Source organism: Rhineura floridana, chromosome 6 (genome assembly GCF_030035675.1).
Source record: "Rhineura floridana isolate rRhiFlo1 chromosome 6, rRhiFlo1.hap2, whole genome shotgun sequence".
Taxonomy (NCBI): Eukaryota; Metazoa; Chordata; class Lepidosauria; order Squamata; family Rhineuridae; genus Rhineura; species Rhineura floridana.
The window spans coordinates 39,368,876-39,381,922 of record NC_084485.1 but is presented as its reverse complement, the minus strand read 5'-3'; the positions used below and the strand labels follow the sequence as shown (position 1 = coordinate 39,381,922).

General features: G+C 40.0%; 1 protein-coding gene across 4 annotated transcripts in view; it reads left to right on the top strand.

Moving 5' to 3' along the window:
• The window catches only part of DHX35 (DEAH-box helicase 35), a 59,201-nt gene that overhangs the window by 7,910 nt on the left and 38,244 nt on the right, over nucleotides 1-13,047 (top strand). For 2 of the 4 annotated variants that reach the window (XM_061631495.1, XM_061631496.1), the window contains exons 4-11: nucleotides 1,867-1,944; nucleotides 5,217-5,321; nucleotides 6,488-6,549; nucleotides 8,608-8,677; nucleotides 9,341-9,400; nucleotides 10,428-10,540; nucleotides 10,764-10,988; nucleotides 12,391-12,487. In XM_061631495.1, coding sequence (XP_061487479.1) covers nucleotides 1,867-1,944; nucleotides 5,217-5,321; nucleotides 6,488-6,549; nucleotides 8,608-8,677; nucleotides 9,341-9,400; nucleotides 10,428-10,540; nucleotides 10,764-10,988; nucleotides 12,391-12,487 — 810 coding nt within the window. The remainder of the gene's footprint in view (nucleotides 1-1,866; nucleotides 1,945-5,216; nucleotides 5,322-6,487; nucleotides 6,550-8,607; nucleotides 8,678-9,340; nucleotides 9,401-10,427; nucleotides 10,541-10,763; nucleotides 10,989-12,390; nucleotides 12,488-13,047) is intronic. The other 2 variants (XM_061631497.1, XM_061631498.1) reach the window with 1 other exon arrangement.

The window sequence follows — 13,047 nt, the reverse complement described above, 5'->3', positions numbered from 1 at the left end:
TCATAGGGATTTATGCTCTGTCCTTCAACCAAATTCACAGCATAGTTTACAATTTGTGCTTGTTTTTAAAACAAGTTAAAAACAAGCACAAGTACAATCAAAGCAGCAAAATACATAAGAGCAGCATAAGCACAAAGAAAGAACCCAACACTGCATGAGCAGACATCTGCTTGCACAATGGGACACCTCCTTTTTGTTCCTGCTGTGTATCTCCCACATCTGTTCTGGAAGGTCCTCAACTCTCCAGGGCAGATTTTGAGGGCACATAGAAAGCTGTAGAGGGAAGAAGAGGAAGTTGAAATCTCCTGTTGCGTCAGCGGAAGCTCATTCCACTTTCACATGGACAGTATTGGATGCATACCAACACCCACAAAACAGATCAAAATAAATAAAAAGTCCTGAGAAAATGAAATAGGTCTTCATTAGGTGCCTGATAAGTCTCCCTAAGGAAAGCGTTCTACAACTGAGCTGCCACCACTGACAAGACTTCCCCTGTAAACCTGTCAGTGTACCTCAGATGGTGGGGGAACCTATGAAACTCTGATGAATGTCATAGTATACAGCAGGAACTTAACTGAGATGGACAGTCCTTCAGGAACGTAACTGAAATGGACAGTCCTTCAGCCCCAGACTGTGAACTTAATGAAATATATCTGTGGAGAATATTGTGGGCATGATCTGGCCAAAGTTAATCACATTTAACTTCTATTGATTTCAGTTGGAGCTCGGTGTGTGCTTAGTTTTTTTCCACTGAAATCAAGGGAAGGTCAGTATTTGGAACTTTGGCTGGATTTTACCCTGTGAATGTGGGTACCAGTCATTGTACTGGAGTTGAAGCCAGGAATCTTAAGAGGAACATGCTCAGATATGGTTTCTTCCCACAGCCCATTAATTTAATCTGAGTTCTAATTAATAATGTTTGCAAATAGTTCCACTGGGTTAGACCAAAACTAATGCTCAGTGGGGTTCTACTCTTGCTATTGGAAGAGGGCAGGGCAGCAATTTTTGTAGGTTTCTCCTTTCCTCAGCCGCCCCCCATGCCGTTGGCTTCTCCAGAGAGTTGGTATACCCTCCAGAACATGTGGCAGGTTGTGCTGGGAACTGAAGCAGAAACTGGCAGAAAATGACAGCCATACCCCCTTACTCCAGTGGGAAGCCTCCTCTGGATCCTGGTTACCTCTGCAAGTAGAAGAGAGCCTTTCTGTTCACAAAGGAGCAAATCTGGATCTCTCATTGTGTCTATTTTTAATGAAGTTTATCCTCTTCCTGGGGACAGAATACTGAGAGTTTTCTTTTTATTGCATTTTGTTCTAATGGAAATTTGTTTCTTTTACTTGGCTTAGGCTGCAATCCAGTACATGTCTTCTCAGTAGTAAGCTCTATTGGATTCAGTGGGACTACCAGGTGTGTATCGGATTGCAGCCTTAGTTATTTATTTCAAATTTAGCAGTATAAATACTGAAGGCATATAACAACAACAACCCCCAATTTTATTTTCCCAAAAGCCATATGAGGTTGGTTAGGCTGAGAGATGGTAACTTTCCCACTGGTAAGATAATTGTAAGATAATGGGACAAATTTATTCATTTTCCCCTCTAAAGTCCATTAAAGTTGTTTTCTTTTCTGCTAGGTGTTTTTTAAAAATCATGATTTTGTTAAGTTTCAAGTGTATTTTGATCTTTCATTTCACTGCAGAAACAAAAAGGAGAGGCTTATTGCCTAATTTTGCTACTTTATTAAACTTTTTCTAAGGAAGTTAAATGGAAGTGGAGAAGAAAAAGTGAGGAGTAAAAGTAGATAAAAACAGCTCCATGTGGAAGTTTTATACCCTCTCTAATAATAATCTTGTTTCCCCATTACTTACAGTATCTAACAGAAGCTGGCTGGACTGCCGAAGGGAGAGTGGTGGGAGTAACACAGCCTCGCAGGGTTGCTTGTGTTTCAGTAAGTGCCTCTAGTTCAAACTTTTGGGATTTATCTACATGTTATTCTTTTGGAGAATGATAGGTATTTTAGCCATTTGTATAACTATTTGTATCAACTTCTGACACAATCTAAAGCTTAGCTAAGCATTCTTGAGTCTTATTAAAATTCATGTGATGATGGGACCTTAATTGGGTTCTGGAACTGATTGGCTTCTGATCAAGGCCGCCACATTTACTGTGGAAATTTCTGCAGTAGGATCTTATCTCTATTTTCCTTCCTTCCTAGTTATGTGTGTAGTATCAGAGAAGTAACTTGTTCGGAAGATCTTTGCCCATCACAATTAAACATAGGTCTTGGTACTGAATTCCTTTTTGTCTTGACCACATCACTGAGCAAGTATATGGTGCCTACAAAATGCAGGAACTTATATTGCTGAAGATGGTGGAATTGATTTTCATGTAAAGTGCAGTTGTGTAAGGAGCTAATTTGTATCTACACAAATTAGGATATCAGTCCTTAATCTTGAATTCCAACTCAGTGAAACCGTAATTGGTTTTGGATATTTGCATCAGTACAATGCAAAGATAAGTTGGTAGCCACTTGATAGCAGAAGGCAGGAGCGGGCTACAGCTAATTAATAGATTTTCATTGCATGCTATAAATACATCTTTCCTATCATGTTCATGATCATGGTAGATGCCAAATAATAGTTGATGGATACGTATTACTCCACATCAAAGATTGTTGTCTGCAAGTGTGAAAAACCTGATCCTTGTAATAGTCTTGGAATGTAGGCTTAGAAATCATGGGGCTGAAAATCTCAATGGAATGGACCTTTTTCTCAAATGTGCCTCAGTAAATATAAAGGCTTAGAACAGTGGTTGTCATTGTTAATTTTATAAAATATCAAACTTGGTGTTATGAAATGCAGGTTTACAAAACTATTTTACAGGTGTGGATTCAGAGACAGACTTTCTACATATTCCAAAATGTACTGCAGGCACAGAGCTGCTGTGTATATACAGTACACATAATGTGGACTTGTATTTTTAGGCCTATTTTTAGTCTCTGTCTCAAGGCTGCATAGCTTTACCATATGGCCCATTTTATGAACAAATGTGAAACGTGCCTGGACATTTAAGCCTTTGGCACAGAACACTTTGGTAGATGTGGGTTTTGCTTAATTTATAGCACTATAACTAATTGAAATTGATTTTTAGAGTGGGCTGCTTATTGCTGATAAGAATGTTGTTAGAGAGAGCAGCCCTGAAGATGCATGAGTGTGACATGGGAAGGAACCATAGTTCAGTATTAGAGTGGCCACAGAAGAGTGCAGATTCAGTTTTCAGGCTGACACCTCCAGCTAAGGGAACTCAGGTAGCTGAGATGGGAACAGCCTCTGTTGAAGTGCTTGGACAGCTGCTGCCAATCAGAGCAGACAATCATTCATTCATTGGCGATCACTCATGGCCAAGTAAGATTGTCTTCCAAGATAAGGTCTTTGCTTGGAAGATGCCTGTCCGTGAATTTGCTTTATGTGGGGAGATTGGCGCATGACGATCAACACACAATCTTGACAGAAAAAGGCTTTGATCCAATGGCATGGATACCACGACGATTGGAAGTCTTTTATCTGCTGCAGCCTTCATCCGCCTTCACAGCCATTGTAACGTACACATTGTTATCCTCCGCCTGTTCTGCCGTTGAGGACTTTCTTGGATCGTTCTTTGTCTGGTTCCTCTCCCTTGACCTTACTGCCATGGGTGACCCTGCTGGGAGTCCATGACTCCCGACGGCACTGCTCACAGGGTTCATTGGAACATGCAAGCCCACTCACCACTACAAGGTAACAATCCAGCGAGGGGAGAGCAGACAATACTGGGCTAGTGAACTGGGGGTTGGCCCTGTATAAGACTCCTTTTATATTTCCATGAAATGGGGAGGACTTTAAATTTGCTCCTCTCTGTCTCCAGTAAGCTAGGAATATTGAGAGTGTTGGGGGTGAAAATACATTGTCTAAAAATATGCTGTCAAAAGGAAAAGGGCAATGCGAAAAGAATGCACACTGAAAGGCTTCAGTGCTTTTATGTTCATTTGTTTTAAACAATCGGATACAACATATCTTGTATTTTGGGTTCTGCAGCACTTCAAAAGTCCAGAAATTAATGTGGCATAGGCTTTGGTGGGCTAGATCCACGCTTCAGACGCTAAAAACAGACGGTGTGTTTCTGACCTTTCTCCTTTAATGAAGAGCAGTGACCTATTGGTTAGCTCATTAAGCTTTTTTCCTAAGAGAAGGTCTGTTTGAATCTTGCATTTGTGACCACCTCATGCCATTGAGGTGGAAATACCTGATCCATTCTCATAGGAAAGGCAAGAGTCACTACTTCCAGAGTCAATTTATAAAAGGTAGCTGAAACATCTTCAGAAATCTAGTTGTATATGTTCATGCATTTTGATGTTGATATTGACTATGCCATTTAAATTTGTCTTTTGGATTTGATAACAGCCCTATCGCTAGGGAAGTATAAATGATCCACAGGTAGTAAAGTTAGCATCTAATCCATGCAGCTAGGAATCAAAACCTGCAATGTGATTATTTCTAACCACTCACCAATCTTTTGCTTTAACAGACACATGCTAATGATAAGCCAGCATTGTAAAGGTGGTTTCTGATAGGAGATGTGATGATCTGTGATCTTTTGAGAAGTACCTACAAGGCACTGAAGGATACTAGGAGAAGCATTACTACAGCATGAAGTGCCAGTCCAACTGCTAATGCCATCACAGATCAATATATATGGGGCTACATCTGGTACAACTAGAATTAATTCAAAATCAGGTGGCTGATCATAATTAATGGAATGCGTGTATTATAAATAGCCTGCATGCTGTGTAACAATCGATTCTTGCTGCAATGAAGTTCCATTGTCAGCTTTCTGAGTTTGATGAGATGCCATTTAGGCAACCACAGCCGCCTTGTGTTGAGGCACATATGCTAGTAGAGTTTTCAAATATTGAAGTTGTGCTAATCTGGTTCTTTGTAGCCCCTACAGAAGCAGAGTAATTGCAGCTCCACTGATCCCCAAAGACCCCCACCATATGAGGGATGCATATAATTGTCCAACAGGATTAGCTCAATTTAGCCAAAATAGGTCAATTCCCATTTCTGTCTGTATATACTAAGTTATTTTTTTTTAAAAATAACCACAAAAAAGACAAATAGTCCTAGTTCAAGAATTAAAAGTTTGTTTGATGTCTGCAGTATTAAACACGTTTTTCTCTGCTAGATTGCAGGCCGGGTGGCTGAGGAGAGGGGTGCCTTGCTAGGTCATGAAGTTGGATACTGCATACGGTTTGATGATTGCACTGACCCACAGGTGACAAGGATTAAGGTAACATATTTGAACAAATGCTTATTTCCCGTAATCATTTGTTGCTAATGTTTTCAACCAGTTTTTGAAGGTGAAGAGTGTATGATAGTACTACTGAAGATCAACAATATTTAATGGGAATGATAGGAAGACCCCTTTCCGAGCATTGGAGATCCATGCTGATCTGTTTGTTAGAACATACATTTGGACTGGCACCAACTCCAACATTTTCCTGAAGAAAATTAAACGCTTTTATGCTCATCTACCTGGGTGGACCCAGAGACAGAGTCTGGCAGTCCAGAGGGTGTGACTTTGTAGACAGTGGGAGTAGGATGTAGGGCCAACAGAATCCAGACTACAACTGTTTCTTTAGTAAAAGCTAAAACTAATGAATGCAGAGTCAATAAATACTTGTTGGGACTAATAGGTACAGTACTTGTTAAATAGTTATAACTGGAGTGGTACGAGGATGGGCATGTTCCATATTTCCAAAGATTGTCATTATGATTTTGAGCACATCTAAAGAAGGGGAAAATGAAGTGTTTTAAACCAGAGTTCTCCATTATGTCTGTATGGCTTGTCCCTTTCCCCCATAAGGATTATCACATTTTTCAACAAGTGTCTGTTGCTTTGTCTCCTAATGTAGTAAAACATACCGCCATTTCTGTCTTCTATACATAGCACCATAGAAGGCAAAGTGCTAATAGAGTTCTTAGGTTAAGAAAATGCAATAGAAACAGATGAGATCTACAATATATATATATATGTTGCAGCATCTGTTCAGTACTCCAGTCAGCTAACCATGTCCTTATCCAGGATATGCCATCTCCCCTCCCATCTGGTTTTCCAGTTTTTAATAAAGTTTCTTAGTACTTTTACAAAATTTGGGGTTCCATCTAGCATGGTGATAACTTACTCTTGTACATGGATGCTGCTGCCTTGGCTTCATAAGGATCCATACTCAGCTCTGAACTTTTGAAACGGGGAATTATTGGTTGTAGTCAACTAAATCCTACTCAGAGTAAACTCACTGAAATTAATGAACTTAACTTAGTCATGTTTATTAACTTCATTGGGTCTACTCTGAGTAGGATGAATACCACCTTGTGTATCTGTCTTCTGGAGCTTTGTGCTACTGAGGTTGTTTCAGAATAAGTCATATATAGTTTTTTGTATCTGTGTTTTAGTTCCTGACTGATGGGATGCTAGTGAGAGAAATGATGGCTGATCCATTACTAACAAGATACAGGTAAACAGGCTAACAACACTTTTAACTGCTTTATATATTAACGATGCGAGACTTTTTTCTCATATACAATTATCTAGTTTCTTTCACTTTGTTTATTACTTTCTCTTTTGCTTTGCTTATTACTCTGTAATTTGCCATACACAGTGATGGCACTGTATAAATAAACAAACAAAATCATTGGACTGCAACTCATGAAGTATTTCAGACAGATAATGTTGCCCACTTCCACCCCTCACCCCAATAGTTTGTCTCAGAGGGGTATTTTTTGGGGGGGAGAGAGGGTTGGCAGTCCCTACCACATTATCTATCTGCTGTTTTTCAGGCCAAAGGCCTCTCAGCACAGTTTATATACATTTAATAAAACAGAAAATCAATAAAAGTGACTAAAAAAAGGTACTAAAGAAAACAAAAGGCCAGATACAACTTAACACACTAAAAGGCATGTGAAATACAAGGGCATTCACCGGGTGTTGAAAGGCTGTCATACCAGGTGTTAGGCATCCCTGGGGAGGGCATTCCAGAGTCTGGGTGCCACAACTGAGAGGGCCCTATCCCACTTTGGATGCTGAGTGGAGTTGCAAAAAGGCCTCTGATGAGGATATTAATAACAGGTCAGGTTCCTGTGGGAGGTAGTGACCCTTCAGGCATCCTAATCCCTAGCCATTTAACCTTTAAAGATTAAAACCAGGTCTTTGCATTGTTCTGGGAAACAGACCAAAATCTATCTCAGTTGCTTGATATGTATGATATGGCAAGATACATTCCATATGTTTGGTTTCAGTAGCCAAGATGCCCACCCCCTTTTCCCCCTTACTAACTAGTTTCTGATATTTTCAAGGGCAGCCTCATCCATAATGCATTGTAGTAATCTAGATGAGGAATTACCAGCATATGAATAACTGTGGCCATGCTGTGTCTGTCTATGAGATACTACAGCTGGTGCATCAGCCTTAGGTTCTCTGTGCCATCTGTTCCATCGAGGCATAGAACTGTATGTAACAGATTTGTTTCAGATGAGTATCACCCTGCTTCTAAACAGGTGATGGCATAGTGATGACTTCTCGTTCCAGATTTCTAGATGACCTTGGTGGTTTCTTACAGGTGCTAAACATGCAGGACAGAATGGAACCCTGCTTAATGTCATAGCATGATTGCCATGAGGTAGAACCATAATCCCCCAATACCACCTTCTAGAATTGAACATCAAGTTAGGATCAGAACCAATGGAACTATAGTGCCCCTGATCCCAGACAGCTGGTCCAGAGGAGCTCCACAGTCAGTGGTATATATCAGGGCTGGGGATCCTCAGGCCTAGAGGCTGAATGTGGTCTTCCAGGCCTCTTTATCCAGCCCTTGGGACTCTCTTCAGACCACACCCCCTTTTCCCATGCTGCACTTCTCACCAGCCCTGTTCCATGCCTTCCTTTTTTTTTTTTTTTTTACTTGGCTGGAATGTGCCCTTGAACTGTGATGATGCCTTGTGCTTGCCTGGATGGAAGAACTGTGTGCGTGTGCGTGCACGTGTGTGGTTGGAATGTAGTGTACCAGCCAGAGGTAAAGGTTGCATCTGTTACTCTACCCACTTTGAACTCTGGTCACATCCAGTTTTACTTGTGGCCCCACCTACACTGGCATGCAGCCTCCCAAAGATGCTTATAAAAGAATGTGGCCTTTAGGCTGAAAAAGGTTCCCTATCCCTGGTATATATAGATGCACACACCCCTGCTTCAGGTCTCTAGTTTTGAACATTTACTGTAAGGGGGCATTGGCTGAAATAAAACTATTCCTGGCTTTCTATTACTCAACTTTCCTGTATGAGTTTTTTTATAGTGGTGCTTTGTTCATGGCGATTGCAGCTGTGCCAGAGTTTTACATTCTGTTCAAGTCATAAATGTGTGACTTTCAAGATCAATTTGCATGCCACTTGCATCATTATTTGAATTGTGGCTATTATATAATGGGCTACACTTGCTGATTGGATTTTTTTTCAGGTGGCCTTAATTTCAGCATTATTTAACATCTCATGACTGGAACTCTGCCCTTTTTCCTTTGATTCAGTGTCATCATGTTGGATGAAGCCCACGAGAGGACCTTGTATACAGATATTGCCATTGGCTTGTTAAAAAAGGTTGGAACTGTCTTTGTGCATCCCCTCCCGTTCCCCAAAATTACTTAGTTTCTCTATTGAAAATGGAGCAAAAACTTGTAATGCTGCTGGAGTTGTAATCTACTCAGAGCTTCTATTCTTCTGCCAGTGGTTGTGAGCTGATTACCTTGGTCCTACAGTGTGCTCTTTTCTATCAAAGAGCTAGCGATGGTGTTAATTTTTAGTTAGTTTTCAGAATGGACACTATTCTAGGAGGGACAGTTTTGATGGAAACAGGAAAATGTATCCTACTATATTTGTAAATAGTTCACAAGGCTTCAAGACAAACAGTGCTGCCATTGTTGCATAAAGTATTGCCCTAAGGTTTGTTTCTAAGTATTTCTAAGCATGATAAATTGGTGGTGGTGATTATTTTAGGGATAGCACATTACTTATAGGAATAAGTTCACATACCTAAATAATTGTCCAATATGTGGGAATCTCTGGGCTGGTTTGGAATGCATGAAATCTGGGTAGGATGGACCATTTTTCAAAAAATTGAGAGTAAACCTAATTTTGTAATAGCTTTTGTATGCATATGAGACCATTGTCTTTCTCAAATTATACAAACAGATCTGGATTTCTGTGATGATTAACCATAATTGAGCTTGTAAAAAAATAATTTTCCCGTATTGTGTCTCACAGGTTCAAAAGAAACGAGGAGATCTTCGCTTGATTGTAGCATCAGCAACACTGGATGCAGAGGTACAACTACCAGATTAGGTTTAAATAATTTTCCTGTTTTATTTCTGGTAGAAAATGAAACAATTATCACACTTATCTTGTACTTGATCCTGTAATGGGGAACCTGTCGCTCTCCAGATGTTGATGGACTAGAACTTGCATCATTTTTTATCATTGGTTATACTGGCTATACTGACTAGGGCTGATGGGAGTTAGAAGCCAACAATATCTGGAGGGTCACCCTCGCAGCAGAGTATGGAACACACTAGCTTAAGCTTAGGCACAGAGGCAGGCTCTGCTGGGAGTATAACTTGGCTATACTAAGCCCCACCAAAATGAACAGCATTTACCTAAAATCATAACTGTGATTTTGTTCAATTCCCATTACTTCCATGGGTCTTCTTGCAGGAGAGTTTTCTGATTTATTGATAGAAAGAACTCTCCCTGTTCAGGCTTGGGGAAAAACTGTGATCATTCCTGTCTCCTACCCATTTGTAATGGTGCAAGAAGGAAAAGAGATGCCTTCACCAGGTTACCAGCAGCTGGGATATCTTCCTTCCCATTGCAGCTCAGAGCTGGAGGGAGAGTTTCCTCTCATTATTATAGATCTCAAGAGCTGTGTATGCTATTCCACATATAAGTATACAAAGTCATTTTTATATGTTACTGACATTAATGCCTTACTTTTCAGAAAATAACCAACATCTATGATGTTATCCAACTAAGTTGTTCCATCAGTGTAAGGATTTTTGTTTGTGCAACAGAATTCCCCCCTCTTTCCCCACCTGTGCCCCCTAAATCTGTCGTAGGGTTTTCCCTCAATCCTGCAAAGAGGATATGTGGAGGGTGCATGGGGAGAATTATGTGAGGGAGTTCCATTGCACAAACAGAAATCCTTTTGCTGGCAGAGTGAGTTAGATGTATACTGCCCAGTGTTTATATTTGAAAAGATAAATGTAGCAACATCCTTCTTTGACTCCTCAGGAGGAACTCGACTCTTTAAAATAGCATATTGATTTTTTAAAATTATTTGCTATCTTTCCCCTAGAAATTTAGGGATTTCTTTAACCAAAACGAGACCAGTGACCCAAGCAAAGATACCAGTATGATCCTTACTGTGGAAGGGAGAACATTTCCAGTGGATGTCTTCTACATTCAGAGGTCTGTTCCTGTTTAATACTTGTAAGTGGTGGTTAGAGGAGCATGCATCTTTGATACCTGCTTATCAACCAAAAGTCTGGGTGGGAATGGAACATTAAATGGACCTTAGGTATTATTTTAAAGAATTGTCTTACATGGGTTTCGGTACCAACACGTTAAGGATGTAAACCTGAAATCTTGTTTTCCAATTGAATGTGTCTTTCTCCTATTTTGTGAGCAACAGGCGCAGACTTCAGTGGAGGAGGGCTTCGGGAACCTTCCCCCGTCCCCTTCTGCACCGGCCAGCTGGAGCAGACTTCAGACGCGTGCTACGGGGACTCGGTGGAATCTTCATGCTTTTCCTCCCCTGGAATCTTAGTCCTTCCCTTCCCCCTCCACAGAAGGGATATGGGCAAACCTGGCAGCACCTTCATGCCCTCTCTCCTCCTACACAGAAGGAGATGGACAGGTCCGATGGCGGAAGTGGGCTCGTTTTTTTACCCCTGCACACACAGTGCTTGCTTTTGCGCTTGTGCTGAGCAAGGAAATGTGGGTGTCATAGGTGGATAATCATATGCTTGTGAATCATGTCCCTTTGTGTTCTTGTGACCTTACTATGTTTGTATCAGGCACCTTTGAGGCATGCCAGGTAATAGCAGTAAAGAGTAGCAATGTTAGTCTATGGTAGCTAAAGCAAGAAGCAGTCTTGTGGCCTCTTTCAGGCTAATACTTTTATGGTATGAGCTACTCTAGGTCAGGGCTTATTTCATTAGATGCATGAAGCAATGCATATATATGGGTGCATTAATTTAATCATTTGGTTTTTCATGCCTTAAACACTGTATGAGGTGACTATATTATGCATACATAGGAGGTTTGAGTTTCCCACCTCACCTATTTTAAGTTAATATTTTTAACTATAAGAATTTCCATGCTAGCTCCTTACTCCTTGGGAAATCTGTGATAGGAGACTAGAAGAGCTGTTTGATATGAAAAGACTTCTATTTTTTTTAAAAAAAAATTGATTGCTAATTAGTGCATGTAGGGCTGGTTCATACATGCATGTACATAACTTGATTCCTATATGCTTGGTCCTAGCAGCTGACTGTGAACTGATTTCATTGGAAAACGTTTTGTTTGAGATGGTACAAAAGTTCTATGGTGGTGTATCTGTGATGACCCATTCACATATGCAAGATCACTTGATACAGTCAGTCAACTAAAGTTCCATATGTGATCCAGTCCATAATTTCATTTAAATTTCCAAAGACAAAGGGGTATGCTTGAGTTAATATGCCCTGTATAGGACAATGCCAGGTTGAATGCCTTCTCTGCATGTTAAAAGCCTCTTATAAAATTTGCTTGCAGGTTAATTAGATGGTGCAGACTTTTTTTTGATTGCTATAAGATAATCAGGTAAAAAGAACCATTTGAGTATGTCTTTGTACAGGGCTGAATCCTTTATAGGCAAATATTAGTACAACTGAACTGTTTAAAAATTTGATTTTTTAAAATGTATGCTTAATCACTGTATTTATTGAACTATATTTTTCCACAATTGTCAAATTATTTTGTGTACAGGAGAACTAGAGATAGACGGGTAGAGACAGATCTCTCTATAGATATACAAATTCAGAATTTGTGGTAATGTCAAATAAACAAGTTTTTTTTAAATGACTTATGAAGAATTCAGAAAGAGCCAGTTAGTTCCAGGATTAATTTTGTGGTCTTGTATTGAGCATGTTATAAAGGATGTGATCTGTCTGTATTACTTACAAAAAGCTAACTATATTATTTTTTCTCTCTTGGTGATAAGAGAAAGTCTTACCTTCCTATAGTTGAGACTCATGTCTATGTTTTTTTCCCCACAGTCCTGTTCCAGATTATGTGAAATCAACTGTGGAAACTGTCATGAAAATTCATCAGACAGAAGGCGATGGGGATATACTGGCATTTTTAACTGGCCAGGTAGACAAAAAAGAAACATTTGCCCTGTTGAAATTATTACTTTGATGTAAGATATGTTCACTTTATGCCATGCAAGAATTCTGATTGGAACTAACTGAAAACATTATTTATATAGAGTGCATGTGAGACAGAGAGCAAGCATGGCAAATGGTGGTTTCAGGAATATACTCTAAGGGTTGCTGTAGCTGCCTGTTTAGGGTTTTGCTGAACTATAAGATATCACCATGGTTCTAATTTGATTTGGGAAGCTACTATCACCAGTGGGTCACCCACTTTCCGCCTACTTTTATGGTTTTGCTGCAACAGCCATCTTTCAGTGAGTTAGATCAGTTGTATTTCAGTTCAGCTGGGGTTTTCCACTTGCTGCACATGCTACTGTTGTAGATTAATGCATGCAAGCTTAGCATTCCTTTCTGTTAATTCCTTCAGATGTAGTCCTTACTGCTTGTTTTTCCAACCCTGGGCATGTCTGAACTGGTGCTTGTGCACTTCCGCTTTAGCTTTAATTAATTAGAGGAGCAAAATGTGAAAGTAGTAACAATAGGCACAGAAGAGGCCAA